The following is a 19,178-nucleotide window of genomic DNA, read 5'->3' as shown; positions in this document are numbered from 1 at the left end:
AACAAATAGAGGGAAACCACACTTTGAAAGGCATATCGCCGTATGCTGAAGCAGAGTACAAAGTCTAGAATACAAATTTTCTGTTTAAGCCACACTCTGCTTCAGAATTACTGGAGATGCTCATCAGAGGGTTTTTCAGACATTTAAGGGGCTCAGCTGGCTATACCGTATTGTAAGGTTTATTTGCATTGTTCAGCTGCACTTACACATTGTCATTTGGTCAGAAGCCGGTTGTGGAGACATTTTTTGGCTATGATGAAGAAGCTTCTCTGGAGTCTGATGGTTCTTCTATCTCGTATCAAACTGACAGAACAGATCAAACGCCTTGCACTCCTGATGATGACTTGGAAGAGGTATTTTTTCATTAACCTAGAATATGTGATGACACTTAAATTTATCCTGTGTATTCTTATATCTAACTCAGAATTGTTGATCATATTATTAAGACAATTATCCTGCCCTTGTTTATGGAGAACTCCACATTGATGTACCCTTTAACTAGAAAACTAAAATCTGGTGTAGTCAAATGATCATGAGCTTAATCCTATGCATGGAGGCTGATCTTTTGGGGGCAAGTCCTTAGTCACCCACTATTGTTGGCAAAACCCTGAAACCTTATGTAATTTCTATCCCTAGAAGTGTGGGGCTTAGCAGATTTTTAGGGGTGGGAATACTGAAAAGGCTGTGCGGACCTTATGAAGCGTTTTGGCTGGGAAGATTCATATTGGGATTGAATGCATATTTAGCTTCACGTATAAACTGAGCTCAACATTCATCTTATCCAGTGACTTCACATTTTGACATAAGGGTTTGTCTGCACTACAAGCATAACAGAGCCACAGCTGCAGCTTTGAGGCTACGCCGCTATAGCATTGCAACGTTCACGTGACAGTGACAGAGCGGGTTTTTCTGTCATTGTAGTAAATTCACCCCCTCGAGAGGCAGTAGCTAGGCTTTGATTAAAGAATTTTTCCATCCACTCAGCTGCGACTACCATGCAGGTTAGGTCAACCTAATTGTGTTGCAGAGGGCGTGAAATTTTTCACAGCCTTGAGCAATATAACTAGGTCAACCTAAGTTTTAGGTGTATTTTCAGAGCACAGCCCGAATCCATATTGAATGGAATTGTCCAAATCCATGATGTGAGCCAAGGCAGCAGAAAGACTCTGTAAGTACTTCTGTCTTTTCACCAGCCCCTCAAAATAGGTCGCCATTCTGCAGCTTCTGATGTCAGAATAAGAAGAGGCAGCTGTTAAGAAATACTGCAGGCAGGCACCAGTGGCCAAATACCACCTGTATTTTGAAGACTATTCCCAAAAGTACATTCCAGATAAAGTCAGTGCGCGTTTTCAGAATCTCATGTCAGATCTATGGACCATTACCTGTCTCTAGGCTCCAGCAAGAACATTGCTATAGAAAAAAATAAGCCCCATGATAGTGAAATATGTTTTTACAGCATCTGATTCTTTAATACCTGCATCATTTCAATCAGCCCTTCACCATCTGTTTCACAGCTGAATTGCAGATTTCTAAAGAAGGGAATGTAATCATTCATATCCGTGTTATAGCTGGCTACACGATTTAAGTGTGTGTGTGAGAGAGAGAAACATGAATCTGTTGATTCATTTTTAATACACACATTGAGCAAATACTTCTCCTTATTCCTATAGCATGAAATTCACTCATGCAGACAGTTGGCTCAAGTTCTGTGCACCACTGAAGTTGCATATAAGCCTTCAAAATAGTCCTGGCTATTGCATAAAGTGAATTTCACTTATATGGAATTCATCATATTAATGAACGATACTAATGTAGTTCAGCATTAAAGCAGGATATGTAAAGAAGATCAGCGAGAGGTGCTGAAGATCCACATATCTCATTTGGTACATCTACACTGAAATAAAAGACCAGCAGCAGCATAACCAAGGTTGCCCTTGATCAGCTGATTTGGTCTTGCAGGGTTCAGGCTGCGGGGTTAAAAAATTGCAGTGTAGGTGTTTGGACTCGGGCTGGAGCTTGAGCTCTGTAACTCCATGAGGGCGCTGGGTGTCAGCCCAACTCCAAACACCTGCGCTGCATTTTTTAGCCACACAGCCCGAGCCCCATGGGCATAAGTCAGTTGACCCCGGCTCTGAGACTCTGTGCCATGGTGTTTTTTTATTGCAATGTAGACGTATCCATTGACTTCAGTGGTAGCTGTGGATGCTCAGTGTCTCTGAAAATCAGGTCATCCATTCACTATTCATTCCTTGTCTTTGTCTCATTTGAAGAACGTAGTACCAACGCAAATGTCATATGTTACTTCAGAAATGCCATTGGCACATCACCAGTGGTGACTGTGTGTGGTGCAGTGATTGAGAGTCGGTTCAACAGTTACAGTGCTTCATGGATGACATACTCTGCATCTTTCTGCAAAAAGGAGGAACTTTTCTTCATAATGGTTGTGATCAGCAGTGCTGGCAAGTAGTGCTAACTCTGAAAGACACATCTTGCATTTCAGTGAAGTGTGTCTACGTGATATTTTCCTGGCAAGATTGAAATAACTAGAGAGCACTTAAAGAACACCTTATGGACAGCACTTGCTAACTCATATTTTAAAAGTACTATAAATTATTGGCTCTAATGCCACCAACTTCCTTCTTCATAGAAAATACGTATAGGTTTCTGTTAGGCTTTCTTTACTTTCAGTTTTGGAAGCATCAATTTTTTTTTCATTTCAGGGCATGGCCAAAGAAGAAACAGAATTGAGATTTCGGCAGTTGACAATGGAATATCAGGCTTTGCAACGAGCATATGCTCTGTTGCAAGAACAGGTCGGAGGAACATTGGATGCAGAACGAGAAGTTAAGGTCTAAATGGCTTATATTACGTGAAAATAAAGGATTGCAATTATGTACATTTTTCTAATTTTACTTGCTCAGGTTGTTCTGATAATGGGCCAGATCTTTGGCTGGTGTAAATTGGGGTCGTGCCATTGAAGATCAAGAAGCTATGTCAATTTACACCAGCTGAGGATCTGGTCAACAGTAGTTTAATATGCATGTATATATGATATAATCATAAGTTTATAAAGTGCCTTTCACAATGATAGGTTCCAAAGTGATACACTGGGTAAACTCAGAGATTGTGCCACCAACCATTTCTGGGCCAAAACACAACAACGGTATATAGAAGTTTAGGAGAAGAAGGGAAGATTATCTTCCAAATAAAATTGCAGCTAGACTGTAGATTGAGTGAAAGTAATTAGTCAGATTAGAATTTGACTAGGATATGAAGGGGTACTGCACAGTCAATTGTATGTTAGTAGTAGTTGAAAAAGAGTTAAATTGGGTTTCAACATTTTTCAGGAGGCTTCTCTTTTCCCCCCTCCTTTGTTTTCCTTTAATCATCCATGGCACTTGCTGATGTGGCCAGAAAAAACACCTGTTTGATATTCCTCATGGTAGTGTCTCTCCATAATATTGTCTTCTGTGAATAACTAATGCGTCTACACTGCTCTCTCAAATGCAGTGTTGTAATTTATGGTCTCTAAAAGCAGTCAGATTTCCACTCTCTTACACTGAAGTGCTGGTTGCTGAAGAAACCATGGCTAATGCATTTATATTTTTATACCACTGATCAGCTTACAAGAGTGTCAAGCAGAATATTTTATGGAAAATTAAGCTTCCCGTCGGTAAAAATCTATTACCAATATTCTTAAATAGTTAATGCCCAAAATTCAAACCTGGATTTACTGAGATTACATGATTCTGCATAACATTTTTAAAAGGTTTATAGTTCAAAACGAGCTTCATTTTCTTAATTGAATTGCAAAATGTATTATTTCATTGTGCCTTCCTAACTTCCTCAGATGGCCCCTTAGAAAGGTAGTTGCAGCTAATTACCTCCTTTAATTTACATTATAAATACATATCTGTATTGTATTATGAATAAATTATTCATTATAAAGTGCTGGAAGGACAATTAATACAGTCACATTTAATTTTACTATTTGAAAATTGATTGAAAGGATTAGAATATATCTGGTTTGGACAAAGAACAAAATATGTACATGTTAATTCTGCCCTGACCTCCACTCTATGCAATCTCATTCATGGAGGTGCTCCTACAAGCTCTCAATTTGGCTCTAAATCTATTATGTAAGTGATGGAGCAGTCACTTTCACTTTTCATAAGCACATTGTTCCAGGAGAGTCCAACACAGTCTTAGGGCAAAATGGCCATATTAGCAATAACTTTATTAAAATTATAAAAGTGTCAAATATTAGTACAACCATGAATATTTCCTACAGCAGTGGGGTAGTCTGATTGCTTTCCCAACCCATAACCAAATTAAACACAAAATGGATAACCCCACTTTCCCCTGCTTGAGTTCTAAGATTGAATCAATATTTTGGCTTTCCAGACCTGGCCATCTAGGTAATGCTTCATTTCCACTAAGTAACTTAAAGTAATGGGTAGGCAATTCCACAGCAGTCTATACTGCTGGGTTCTCTAATATTCTTGCAAGTAGACTAATCCCTTGTCTCTCAGATAGCCAGATTGAGAGATAAGTATTGTCTCACTCTATTTGATCTGTGAAACAGTTTTAGAAATTAATCTTCTTTAAGGCCTGCCTGCTATCTGCTCTGACATGGTAGAAGTTGCAAACATTAAGAAAGTGATGGTGAAACAAGAAGCAACTACAAATATGAGATAATTCAACTTTTCCCAATACAAAACAAACAAAACCCCACACACCAGAAGGAAAATTCACCCAGATAATAAAAACAATTAAATAAGGCAAAACAAAATATAATTACAAGGTTTCGGTGTTAACTGGCTAACTACCTGCCTCACTAACTACCTCAGTAGGTTTATAGGTGGGGAAAACTTCCTGGGATTGGGGTTGTCAGGTGCAAAAGGAGCAGAACTGGTCTTTTCCTCATGCTGCTACTGCTGTCTGCAACCTGCCCAACCACATTTATAGGCCACCAAGCTACCCTTGTTCTCAGCAGAGTAATCATGTGATCCAAAAGGTACCTTGCCTGAAGCAGAGGTTGAGGGTACAATGAGAACCCTCAATGGCTTTACAACTGAGTTCCTCTTAATGGTAAACTTGTTTAACACAGATTGTGTTATTTGCAAATTGCCAGTTCCAGTTAAACAATATATTCTCCGTTTATACTTGGGTAATTTTGCTATTGCCTTGGGAAGAAGCAGTAAAGTATCCGTTGAGATTAGTTCTTTCCAGAGTTCTGTTCCAAGTAAAATGAGTAACTTTTCTTTAAAACATAAACTGAAAAACTTTTTACCTGCCAATACTTCAGCTCCGGGCTCTCTGTTGCGCCTGCAAGACCTGATGGCAATGCTAATATTTAGTGTAAGCAATCAATAGTCCTTGTTTTATTTTTTAACTGTTAGTGGGGACATCAGCTGAATAGGAAGAAGTGAACCCTGAACTCAGCTCTTGGCATGAAAGCAGAAGAGGAGTTGAATTTGGATAATTTTGTTTTCAGATGTGTTTGTTTATAGATTTTAAATCTACATATGCTCTAAAATTCACTTACTCTGAAAATATATATTCTCAACCAAACTGAGTGCAGGAATAAACAAAAGAGTTGCCTTCATGTATGTTGAGAAGCTAGCAAAAAGCCAACTACGAGGTCATTTAATTAAAACTAATGTTCTAGACTTGGCACAATCTAGATTCAGTCCAGGTCACAGAACTGAAATCGCTTTAGTGGCACTGATAGATGATTTCCTCTTGTAAAATTGGTTAGAGGACAGATATGGATTGTCATCCTACTGGACCTCTCTGCAGTATTCAACACTGTTGACCATGAGAGTCTGCTGTCTCACCTAAAAGAGGTGACAGGGATCCAAGGTAATGTACTAAAATGGGTTGTGTCCTTCCTGGAAGGATGGTGCTAACAAATAGTGATGGGAAACTGCAGCTCCACTGATAGATTCTGCACTTGTGGAGTTCCACAATGATCAATTCTCTCTCCAGTCTTTTTCAACATCTGCATGCAACCATTAGGTGAACTGGTCAGATGACACAAAGACTCAAGTGTTGGCAATATGCAGCTGATGCACAGTTCTATCCATCCTTCACCACATATCACCATTACCACCAAGATGGCCCAGTGTTCAGTTGAGATCAGCACTTGTATAAAGAACAGCTGCTTGAAGCTGAATCCAAGCAAGACAGAGGTGATGCTGATGGGCAAAGTCAAGTATTTTGAAGAGCTTGCAACCACAGTGCAGTCTCCTTTGGTTGAAGATACACACTCACAATTGGTCAATTCAGTCCATAGTCTAGGAATATACTTGGATTCCTCACTGACATCAAGCTCTCACATATCAGCATTTGTGAGTAATGCTTTCTACCATCTCTTCTTGATTAGGAAACTCTGTCCCCTCCTGGTGGATGAAGACCTGGTCTCAGTTATACATGCATTTGTCACCTCTCAGGTGGATTACAGCAATACAATACAAACTGGACATCAAGCCTTCAGAATTTAGGAAACTCCAATTAGTTCAGAATGCTGTAGTGCATCTTTTGAGCAATACAGGCTACCAAGAACATATCAAATCTGTGTTCTGCTCCCTTCTTGGTTTCCCCTAGACTAGGGTTTCAGTCCTTATCTTCAAAGCACTCCATGGTATGGGCCCAGAGTATCTAAAGGATCATCCAAAGCTCCAGGACAAAGAGTGTGGTCAACAACTTCACTCCTCAGACACAATGGAACTCTCAATAATAAGAGTAAAGCTCACCCCAAGGAGACTGAACTTTTTCTGGGGGCAGTCCAAGACTCTGTAATGAACTCTCCTCAAAACTAAGGACCGTCACAAACCTCACCACTTTCCACTTCAAGTGCAAAAAGCATTTCTTTGGTCTTGCCTTCTCTAATATAAACACAGCAATGGATCTATTAAAAAGACACACCTACCAAAAGAAGACACTCAGCTGCATATGCTTTTTCCCCTGGGAAGATGATGAGAGAACAAATAACATGTGACAGATGTGTAGTCATGTTGCTTAAGGCACTACTGCAAGTGCTCAGATACTATGGTGATGAGCACAGTATATAGAGGAAATATGTTTCTGGGGCAAAATACAGGACTGGGGTGTGTGTTGGGGTCACCCTGTAGCATAACCAAGGCCGGTAAGAGCCCAGGTATGGCTGATTGGTTGCAGCACACACACAGACACAGCTGGGAGTGATTTACATTTTGAAAGGAATGACACAGCTACTCATTAGCCTGGATTGTACCCTGGTATGTCACACCCATACATCCATATTTTATGTATAAAAATAGTTAAGAATTAGAATTAGCTTTATTCTCCATAAAATATATACATCACATTTACAGAAAGGTGTTGGACTGTGAACTAGTTTCCATTGGCCTTTTTCCTTGAAATCTATGTATAGTACAGTTAGACATTTGTGTACTCAAAATTATGGTCATAAATGTAGAGGCTGTTTTTGACAATTTGTGCCATCGTATTTGTTGGTCTCTTTTAAATCAGTTTAAAACAACAAAAATACAGGTAGAAATCAAGCATGCCCCTCAGCCTATTAATGTATCTTTCCTCCCATTCTTATGGGAAAACAAATCTCAATGTTACTCCATTTGCTTTTTTAAACATCCTGTTTTGATAGAACTGGATAAGGGCAAAAACTCTTCTGATCTGTGAACCAAGAGTGTAACAAATATTCGAATGTAAGAAGCAATTCATCTTTTGCTGTTTAAGTGGCTAGTTAACTGGATGATGTTCATTTTAATCTTAAATTCTATCTTAAAATTATTATCCCATCATACAAGTTTTCCTTTTAAAATTTTTAATGATTGGCCCTGTTATAGGTACTTCACTGCAAATTACTTCCCCCAAAATTCTTTAATAAGTATTTGATATATTTTAAGTGTTTGATGTATCTACATTAGCATTTTGGCTTTTAGAGAAAGTTTGATGTATCTTTTCTCATATCCTACAGACGCGTGAGCAGCTCCAAGCAGAAATACACAGATCACAAGCTCAAATAGAGGACCTAGAAAAGGCACTTGCTGAGCAGGGACAGGTAATGTACTCTGAGAAAAATATTCATTACTGCAGTCTCTAAGGATAACTAGCTGTTCTGTACATTTTCAGCAAAAGAAACATATACTCACATTATAAAGTCTGTCATATATGATAAAAGACAGTCAAATATTTTAGGAAGTATCACTTTGATAATACTTCCTAAAATATTTGTCCCTCTTTTAATTATAAAATACATCTATCAAGCAGCAGTTATGTGTCGTTATTGACACTCTTAAATCGATTTAACTGCCCTTGCATAATTATGGGAATCCCCTTCAAACTCTGTACCATTGGATTAGGAGAGATTAATATCACATTATTCAACAAATGAGTTGAATAATTCATTAGAACTGAACATTAAATCCATTCTATCTAGGGTTGAGTGAATACTGAAAGAAAAACGTGTGAATATTCATTCATTTGCACAAAGAGAACTTTAAATATGTGAATGTGAAAATTATACACTAAAAACCTGAATCAAAGAGTTATGCTTATCCAGGCATGGAATACACTCTGTTACCTGGGGGCTAGACTCTCAGTTGATGTAAATCTGTATATCTCTATTGAAGTCAATGGAACTACACAGATTTACTTACCTATATGACAGGTTTCAGAGTAGCAGCCGTGTTAGTCTGTATCCTCAAAAAGAAAAGGTTAGTCTGTATCCTCAAAAAGAAAAGGAGTACTTGTGGCACCTTAGAGACTAACAAATTTATTTGAGCATAAGCTTTCGTGAGCTATAGCTCACTTCATCGGATGCATACCATGGAAAATACAGTGGGGAGATTTATATACACAGAGAACATGAAACAATGGGTGTTACCATATACACTGTAAGGAGAGTGATCAGGTAAGGTGAGCTATTACCAGCAGAAGAGCGGGGCGGGGAAACCTTTTATAGTGATAATCAAGGTGGGCCATTTCCAGCAGTTGACAAGAATGTCTGAGGAACAGTGGGCAGGGGGGAGGGGGAAATAAACATGGAGAAATAGTTTTGCTTTGTGTAATGACCCATCCACTCCCAGTCTTTATTCAAGCCTAAGTTAATTGTATCCAGTTTGCAAATTAATTCCAATTCAGCAGTCTCTCATTGGAGTCTGTTTTTGAAGTTTTTTTGTTGAAGAATTGCCACTGTTAGGTCTGTAATCGAGTGACCAGAGAGATTGAAGTGTTCTCCAACTGGTTTTTGAATGTTATAATTCTTGACATCTGATTTGTGTCCATTTATTCTTTTATGTAGAGACTGTCCAGTTTGGCCAATGTACATGGCAGAGGGGCATTGCTGGCACATGATGGCATATATCACATTGGCAGATGTGCAGGTGAACAAGCCTCTGACAGTGTGGCTGATGTGATTAGGCCCTATGATGGTGTCCCCTGAATAGATATGTGGACACGGTTGGCAACGGGCTTTGTTTCAAGGATAGGTTCCTGAGTTAGTGGTTCTGTTGTGTGGTGTGTGGTTGCTGGTGAGTATTTGCTTCAGGTTGGGGGGCTGTCTGTAAGCAAGGACTGGCCTGTCTCCCAAGATCTGTAAGAGTGATGGGTCATCTTTCAGGATAGGTTGTAGATCCTTGATGATGCGTTGGAGAGGTTTTAGTCGGGGGCTGAAGGTGATGGCAAGTGGCGTTCTGTTATTTTCTTTGTTGGGCCTGTCCTATAGTAGGTAACTTCTGGGTACTCTTCTGGCTCTGTCAATCTGTTTCTTCATTTCAGAAGGTGGGTCTTGTAGTTGTAAGAATGCTTGATAGAAATCTTGTAGGTGTTTGTCGCTGTCTGGGGGTTGGAGCAAATGCGGTTGTATCGTCGAGCTTGGCTGTAGATAATGGATTGTGTGGTGCGGTCTGGATGAAAGCTGAAGGCATGTAGGTAGGCATAGTGGTAGGCATAGAGGTCAGCTGGTTTCCAGTATAGGGTGGTGTTTATGTGACCATCGCTTATTAGCACTGTAGTGTCCAGGAAGTGGATCTCTTGTGTGGACTGGTCCAGGCTAAGGTTGATGGTGGGATGGAAATTGTTGAAATCATGGTGGAATTGCTCAAGGGCTTCTTTTCCATGGGTCCAGATGATGAAGATGTCTTCAATGTAGCGCAAGTAGAGTAGGGGCATTAGGGGACGAGAGCTGAGAAAGCATTGTTCTAAGTCAGCCATAAAAATGTTGGCATACTGTGAGGCCATGCGGGTACCCATAGCAGTGTCGCTGATTTGAAGGTATACATTGTCCCCAAATGTGAAATAGTGTTTTAGAAAACACTGGATGTTTTTCTAAAAGCTATGCTCTAGGAATTATTCTGAGAAAGTTCTATGGCCTGTGTTATACAGGAGGTCAGACTAGATAATCATAATGGCCTTTTCTGGCCTTGGAATATGTCCCTGCTTCTGCATGCCGTTCTTATCCCCACTAGCTTGAATCCCAAGGCTGGTACAGAACCTGCATGCTTAATGTTGCCATTGCCTGTTGAGCTGTGAAAAAGAGAACCCAAAGGCAGCTAAAATTGGAGATGTGCTGGATTCAAAATACATTCTACTCACTTTTATCCATAGGCAGTGAAAAATATACCTGCATTTATAGAATATGAATATCTTCATATCTAGAATTCTTGCAGATAATAAACGCCCATACTTCCTTTGGATGGATGGCTAGCTCCATTGAAAATACCAAAAATGCTGCCTTTCTAGCACATTAGTTATTTACGTTTCCAATCCAGAAGATGATACACAAAATTATTTTTCACAACTTTCTTTTCAAAACCTCAAAAAGGGGAACAAAATCTAGTGGACTGTTAATGGAAGTAGAAGCCAGGAGCATCTGAGTCAGAATATGGCAAATCATTTGATTTCAATGTGAGCTGAGACTGTTCTACTTTTACTTGAAGCTGCCCAGCAATTGTTAGGCTCAAACCCATACCTGTTTACGCATTGGTAAAATGAGGCTGCTAATATTTATATAATTCACAGGCATTGCAAGGGTTCATTAGCGAATGGGCTAGATTAATCTAGTGTTACAGTAGCATGGGGAAAGGCTCCACCACCTCAATTCTACCAGGGTGCCCAAAGGTCAGTGATGGCTGAAGAGGAGGAAGGGTAAGTCAGATGGGTGATGTCTTCACTTAAATTTCCATTGGGGCCTTGACATGGTCATCTAGTTGTCTCTCCTGGTGGAAACTCTAAAGGATGTAGGTGGGGGTGTGCTGGCTGCCTCCGTCTCTGCACCAGCTGTGACCTGGTCCAGTGTTTGTGTGGCACTTTGAAAATGAAAAGTGCAACACACTTTGAGCACTAAATATTATTACAGTTCTGTGTAAAATCCTACTTTTGGTCCCAGTTGAAATGGATGACATCTGCAAACTGTGGGGGTAAACATGACGAGAAAGGTGAAATACATCTATTTGTTCTTAGCTGAATTTTCTTCTATCAACAAATGGCTAAATAAGTGGGAGTCCTAAAAGTCACATTAAAAATCAATATAAAAATTATTCATAAATTCTTTTAGCAGCTCAGGTTCGGCTTTTACAGGCTTTATTGCATTCTTACATCCCTGGAGTTTTCACGGGTTTTAAACCCCTCCCCATATGAAATAACCTGGAGAAACTTTCAATAAACTAGAATTCCACCCCCTAAAGCTCCCTCATCAATATCCGGGCACATCTTTAGTGTGTGATTCTCCTCCATGTGGACTACCCAGTGAGAACAGGTTCTCCATGTTCTGGCCCTTTAAAAGGTGCCTAAGGAAAAATGATAAATTACCCACTCCCCATTTTCTTCCTGTGCTATTCAGCTTTTGGAATCCTATCTGCCTGCATTTCTCCCTGTAAATGTTTCAACAGGATCTTCCAAAATTGGAGGACTCAGCAAACCACTGCCATGCCTTCTGACAGGGAAGGGAGAAGAGAACTGGCTACACCAGCCTAGAAGTAGAATTTCCATAATGGCCCTCTATTCAATATCCCCCATCCCTTCAGCTAGGGCTGGAGGAGGGTTCCCTTAGGTCTTATAAGTGATGGAATGTCCTCCATCATTATAATTCCGTTTCAAACTTCTTCAAAAGATGGAATGAATCATTACAAAAAATTGAATTTTCTAGGAAAAAGACATTTTGATTTCTATTTTCAGCAGAGTGAAAAATTAATTGTTCAAAACATTCTCTACATATGGTACCTTGAGAGAATAATTGTGAAGATATTTATTATTATTAATCACTCACATAGCACTTTTCAAAGGGATTTACAAACTTTAACTATAAGTAATCACTTGCTTGCCAGCTCAGCCCAAAGCATCACTGTCTCAGTGAGCAACTAATGTTCTAATTGTTTTTTCCCCATTTCAATCTAATAAAATAATTCATCTATCTAAAAATATGATTTATCTTTCTTAATCTTGGGAAACATGGAAATCAAAATAACTGCTATGATCTGTTTATTAAATTATTGCAATGGAGGTGTCTAACTTCTCACTTTTATTACAATCATCATTCATTTCATTGATTGACAGGATTTTTCATGGTTTTTTAAAATTGGAGTATTTATATTCCAATTACATTTTAAAAAACCACAAAATACTATGTTAAAAGAACTTTAAAATGCAAAGTCAAGCACTCAGAAAAGTAAGGAAATGTCAGAATTAAGGTTGCCTGTTAAATTTCAATTCAGCCCGCTTCTGTGTATGCATTATGATACAGTCTGTAATTACATGATCATATATTATAGCAGCACTGTTAGTTTCTCCTATAATATTAATCATTTATATTTTAAGGACATGAAGTGGATTGAGGAGAAGCAAGCTTTATATAGAAGAAATCAAGAACTTGTAGAAAAGGTATTTATTCTCAGCATTTCTATTCCTACATTTAATATGTTTTTAGTTATATAAATAAAAAGAGATTAAGGAAGGATGAGGTTGGGCTGCCATGTACTGTGGCTGGGAAGGAGATTAAAGATAATCTAGATGTGGTCCAAAAACTAAATGAATGTTTTGCCTCGGTTTTCAGTAAAGATGCTCATATGGTACATGTGCATTAAGGCAGTACCGCTGATGGAAATGAGTGTCTAGAAATCAAAACCATCAAAATGATCACATCTGACGAAGAAGAAAAGAGCTTAATGTGCTCCGGTCAAGGGGAACAGATAATTTCCATCCCAGAATACTGAAAGAACTGACTCAAGAGATTGCTAGTCTGCTAGCAACAATCTTTAAGTCTGTCTCCCATATGATTGGAGAATAGCTCACTTAATACCTATAGTTAAGAAAGGGAAAAAAGTGATCTGGGCAATTACAGACCTGTTAGTCTGACCTCAGCGGTGTGCAAGCTTTTAGAACAAATTTTGAAGGAAAGAATAATTAAATCATAGAGGTAAGTGGTAAAAGGGATGCAATGCAACATGGGTTTCCCAAAGATAGATAATGCCAGGCTAACCTGATTTCCTTCTTTGAGAAAACACTGATTTTTTTTTAGATAAGGGAAGTGCAATAGATCAAACATACTTGAACTTCATTAAAGCATTTGACATGGTGCCGTATGAGAAATTGTTCATTCAGTTAGGGAAGATGGGAATCAATACACAAGTTTAAGGTGGATAAAGAATTGGCTAAAGGAGAGAAGGCACTGGGTTGTGCTAAAAGGTGAATTATCAGACTGGAAAGAGGTTACTAGTGGAGTTCCTTGAAGATTGGTCTTGTGACCATCCTTATTCAATATTTCTGCACAAAAGGTAGGATGAGCTAATGAAATTTGGTGGTGATTCAAAGTTGGGAGGCATTGTCAATACAGAGGAGGTTCGGAATATTGTACAGGAAGATCTGGATGATTAAATTCTTTAGTACAAAGTGAAAGGTCATTCACTAAGGGCCTAATAATAAGAATTTCTGTTGCAAGCTGGGGACTCATCAGCTGGAAGCGACAGAGGAGGAGAAAAACCTGGATGTGTGTGTCAATCACAGGATGACTGTGCCACCATTGTGATGTGGCTATGAAAAAAGCAAACACAATCCTAAAATGTACTAGTTGAGGCAATTCTAGTACAGATAGAGAAGTATTAATGCCATTGTACCAGGCACTGATAAGACTGCATTTGGAATACTGGGGTCAATTCTGGTCCCCCATGTTCAAGAAAGAGTAAATTAAATAGCAACAGGGGAATGGAGGACCTGTCTTATGAGAGAATACTGGAAGAGCTTGGCTTTTTTAGCCTAGCAAAAAGAAATCTTAGACAAGATATGATTGCTCTCTATAAATACATTAGGGGAGTAAATACCAGGAAGGCTAAAGAGTTATTTAAACTAAAAGAAAATGTGGGCACAAGAACAAATGGATACAAACTGGCCACAAACAAATTCAGGCTGGAAATTAGAAAAAGGTTTCTAACCAGCAGAAGGGTGAAGTGCTGGAACACCCTCCCAATAGGAGTTGGGTGCAAGGAGGGGGACAAACAACTAAATTAGTTTTCAGAGAGATCCACACAAATGTATGAATGCAATTGTATGATGGGATTGTTTGTGATGGCAAAAGACAGGGCTCCAAAGCCCTGCAACTCACTTCTGCTTTATGTCCTATGTTCCTAAAGCTCATGCTTCAGGATTTCAGACAGCCACTGGTAGGGGTCAGGAAGGGATTCCCCCCCCCCCTCCACGCCTCCGCCAGTGTATTCTGGGAAGGTTTTTTTTACCTCTTTCCTCTGAGTATCAGGGGTGGCCACAGCTGAAGATAAGACATTGGGCAGGGTAGGCCAGGGCTCTGAGGTGGCATCAATCATTCTCTCTCTCAGGTGCTTGGCTGGCTGGTTCTAACCTAATTGATCACCATATGTGGGGTCAAGAAGGATTTTTTCCCCGGTCAGATTGGCAATGATCTTGGGGAGTTTTTGCCTTCCTCTGCAGCATGTGAGTGTGGGTTGTTGCCAGGATTATCTGGATTATCTCTGCTTGTGACAAATAATAGTCTAGTTTTCTGTGGGTTGTAATACTTTGGCCTCATTTCAGTTGTTGGATTTAGTGTGTGGGTGTTGGTAGCCTGTGATATACAAGAGGTCAGACCAGATGATCTAGTGGTCCCTTATGGCCTTAAACTCTGTATATGTAGAAGCTTAAGGAATGCGTGTGGTTTGTTAGTATTATTTAAGTACCACTACAAAATGTTTTAAAAGTATTCTGTGCCACTCTAATTAGAACAATTCCCATAATAATATCTTCATCATGCCGCAGTTCAGAAGGACGGATAAGGACATTCGCTGGAGCTCGTCACCAGCTTTAGAACTCCTTGATGAGGGGAGCTAAGTAGATGGTCACTCTAGGGAGTGGCTTCTGAATTTTCCACACCCCTGGTCTATTTACTCAGCAATCCCCTCATTTCATGCAGTGTATCAGGCTGTGCAGAGAATATTCCTACTGTGGACTTGTAATACACATATAGGTCTTGAATCTGCATCCGTACCCACTTTGAGTAGTTCTTTACTCAGCAAGTCATCTAATTAAAAACAGTGTAAGGGTTGGAGAATTAAGCCCTTACTGATCAATCCTATTCCACTGTGTCTAAGATCTAAGCAGAATGATATCAGAGCTGTGAAATACAGAATCACACCTTGGGCGCAGAAGATTTGTAGAGTAACCTTGAAGTGTCACTGAATCCAAAATGTTTGCTTTTAAGCCACAAGCATTGCCCAGAGAAACTGAATTCTTAACAGGTTTAGGATTTATCCAGAAGTGATGAACCATCAAACTTTTAAAAAAATATATATTTAATTTTATTTTTCAGATAAAACAAATGGAAACAGAAGAAGCTCGGTTAAAACATGATGTCCAGGATGCTAAAGATCAAAATGAACTTCTGGAGTTCAGAATATTAGAGCTTGAAGTAAGCAACAGTTATCTATACAACCATTGTTGCTCTTTCTGCATTATGTTGTCTAAGGCTAGAAGGCAGCCAAACTTGAGGAACCCCTCTGCTTTTATATTGAAGATGAGCTCTTCATAAAAAAGTGACATCAGTGACTGGTACACAGTGATACTAAAAGAGGATTAAAAATACCCAACAGAACAGCGTATCAAAATTGATTTCTACCTGTCTTCCCGCATAAGTTTTTCAAAGATCCTAACCTTTGAACTCTAGCTAGAGCCCAGTTTGTCATAGATGACTGATTTACTCTGCTGTTCTTCCACTATACCTGTTTTAAAATTTAGCAAGTGAAGCTAAATCAAAATGTAACACACAGACAATAATTATTAAGGAGTTTTTAGTTGTGATTGCTAAAAACCATTCAGCAATATATTGTTATTGTTCCACATGCAGATCAAGGACATTGCATGGCCCTTCACATTGTACTCATTCTGGTGAGCTTTTGTTTTTTTTTGTTTTGTCACACAGACTTTTTGCAGCATCTCTGGAGAGCATAGACCTTCAACCTTTGATCAAACACTGCTGGTTTGCAACATTTGTCAGACAGCACAGACAGTAATATCCCAAATAGATGTCACTTACTGTACATTACTTTGGGTTTAAACACATCCAGGCTACCCAAATGTAGCCCACTTACATAGCCAAAATAATGACTAGACAGTCATGGTTGGTGAAAATTGATGAAGCGGTATGAAGAAAGCTTGTATTATTACTGTGTAAGCTTGCTTTATTCTCTCTGTGGATAAAGAGAGATCTTCACTGCCTGTCAGTCTAGTAAAATCTCCCACAGGCATTATAACTTCACAGATAAACAGCACTTTTTCTTCTGCATCTTAGAATAAATAGACATAAAAGGCAGAATGAAAGATTTCCCACTTTTTTGTACAATAAATAAAGATTCTTATGGATAGTGCTACTCTGTAATTTACATATTTATGATGTATTACTTTTTCAGAGTATGTTTTATGGAATGCCCATATTTATAACATATTCTTAATGAAGCTGAAACTTACAGTACAATATGATGGTTAATTTAAAAATTAAATCTCCTTAAACATAATTATTTTTATTTTAGGAGAGAGAAAGAAGATCACCTGCTATCAACTTCCATCACATTCCTTTTACTGAGGGAAAAAGTCCTCTCCAAGTTTACTGTGAGGCAGAAGGTGTAACGGTAAGCAATCCCCATTTCTTAGGATTGCATCCTCTAAATACCAGGTGATGCTATATTCTGACTCCTTCTTTTCTGTACACTTTTCTCTTGTTGTTAGGATATACTAGTAGCGGAGCTAATGAAAAAGTTGGACATTTTAGGGGATAACGCCGTAAGTGTATGTTCCTTTAATAAATAAATTGTGCATGTTTCTGTTAATTATTTGTGCTTTTATTAATGTAGCATGAAGACAATCCAAAGCATGGGCTTTTTTTTTTTTTGGTTTGTTGTTGAGGCTCTGGGCTACAGGCAGAATGCTCACTGCAACTTAACATAATGTGTTAATGGGCCTTTCAGATGTGGCACAAAGCATCTTAATGTTATAACATGGCTCTTTGATTTTCAATTTCAAAAGGTTGGTAAAATTATTTTTAAAAACATGTTTTTTCATAGAAGATACTATATCTTTCCATTGTTCATGTGTTCTTTGCTTATTTGCTTACTTGTATTTATTTGGTATTGCATTTTAATAACTGCATTTTAACTTTGTGAGGCACCTTGAGCCTTAGATACAGGCACTTCTCAACTGAAATAAATAAATAAATACATTAAATAGAAATAGTTTAAATAGTAGAAAGAAGAGAGGAGATGGTACTTAATAGTGGGGAGGGGGAAACCTTTTCCCACCACTTTAAAATACTTTTTTAAAAAAAATATTGTTGTCAGACTCCTTTTTTGATGTGTTTTTGGATTTTTACATAAAGCCTGAGGTACAGCCTTTATATGGGTTCAGAGTAAGGAGAAAGGGGATTTGAAATTCCCTCCCTTAACCTGAGGGCCAAGCTATAGGGCTGTTTTCACTGTCCCCCCACCCCATTTCTCCTCCTGTTATTCCAGTTGGGCTGAAGTAGCAGCCACACCCTCTCTGTTTGGTTGTGCTGGAAACTGGGGTCAGTGGATCTGCATAAACATGGATGCGTAGTTTCTCACCTGGCCCGTCCCCAGTTCTCTCCTCTACTAACATTCCACACCAGCCCCGCAGAGACCAGGTCCATGGTGCAAATACAGGGGTTTCAACTGATCAACATCTAGTACAGCCTCTATGTGATGTTTCAATGATGTAGAGGGTCTTGTGCTGGTCCTCTGCACCAGGAGTGAATTTCACACTTACCTACGCTGCATGTGAAAGGTATGCTTGTAGCGTGGATAGGCATACCAGTGCTAGCGTTAATCTAGCTAGCACAAGTAATGGTACTCGTGTAGATGTGGTGGCACGGACTTCAGCTCAGGCTAGCAACCAGAATACATACTCAGGGTCCCTGAAGGGCTTGCTTTTCGATTTGCTAGTGGGAACTGAAGCCCAGGCCACTACATCTACACTGCTATTATTATCTGTGCTAACTAGATTAAAGCTAACACATGTCTGCCTACCTCTATTACAATCACACCTTCATTTGCAGCGTAGCCACATCTTTAGTGCTGGTAGCCAACAGCACTGCAGTTCTTTCTTTGGCTGAAGCTGAGATAGGTCTGTTAAAGAATCATCTATTTAGCTTTTGCAGTAGAAAGTGAGAGTTGAATGGTTTTCTGTTTTGTTTTGTTTTCCATTTGAACAATTTATTAGTATGCTTGTTTTATAAGTTTTAGAAAAAGAATCCCAGGATTTTGCCTCCTGTGTGTTTTCGCCTTGCTTCCTCATGGTCCATGACCCCAGCGGAAGTTGTCGGCACTAAGTACCCAAACTGACGTGAAGGCAAAAGGTTGTTCTGCCACTTTTCCAGGTCCTTCAGCTGAACATCAAATCTGGGACTGATCACACCACACTTGTTCAGTCTGCCTGTGAGATTAACCACAATTTTCCCAGCTCTGTGATCTTGCCAGCCAGCCACAAAGCTCCAGCCAGGCACGTGTAGAGGCAGTTTAAAATAGCCTCTCTTTTCCTGTGGGGTTCTAGTTAGGCCATGTGGGTCATAGTTTCTCCATGGGCTGTTGGATCATTCTCAGGCTACGTATACATGGTGAGCTACTGATGTGATTCCCAGTTCACATACACATACTCACACTAGCCCT

The 19,178-nt window shown here is 39.2% G+C and overlaps 1 protein-coding gene across 1 annotated transcript in view; it reads left to right on the top strand.

Moving 5' to 3' along the window:
- JAKMIP3 (Janus kinase and microtubule interacting protein 3) overlaps nt 1–19,178 on the top strand; it is a 146,374-nt gene that overhangs the window by 114,954 nt on the left and 12,242 nt on the right. Inside the window, exons 10-16 of the mRNA XM_084633124.1 lie at nt 225–353; nt 2,721–2,849; nt 7,982–8,065; nt 12,820–12,882; nt 15,815–15,913; nt 17,031–17,129; nt 17,227–17,280. Of these exons, the coding sequence (XP_084489250.1) occupies nt 225–353; nt 2,721–2,849; nt 7,982–8,065; nt 12,820–12,882; nt 15,815–15,913; nt 17,031–17,129; nt 17,227–17,280 (657 nt within the window). The remainder of the gene's footprint in view (nt 1–224; nt 354–2,720; nt 2,850–7,981; nt 8,066–12,819; nt 12,883–15,814; nt 15,914–17,030; nt 17,130–17,226; nt 17,281–19,178) is intronic.

The sequence above is a fragment of the Lepidochelys olivacea genome, assembly GCF_965140295.1.
Source record: "Lepidochelys olivacea isolate rLepOli2 genome assembly, chromosome: 7".
In the NCBI taxonomy this organism is placed as follows: domain Eukaryota; kingdom Metazoa; phylum Chordata; order Testudines; family Cheloniidae; genus Lepidochelys; species Lepidochelys olivacea.
Note: the sequence above shows the minus strand (reverse complement) of the source record. Positions and strands in the feature narration are given on the sequence as shown.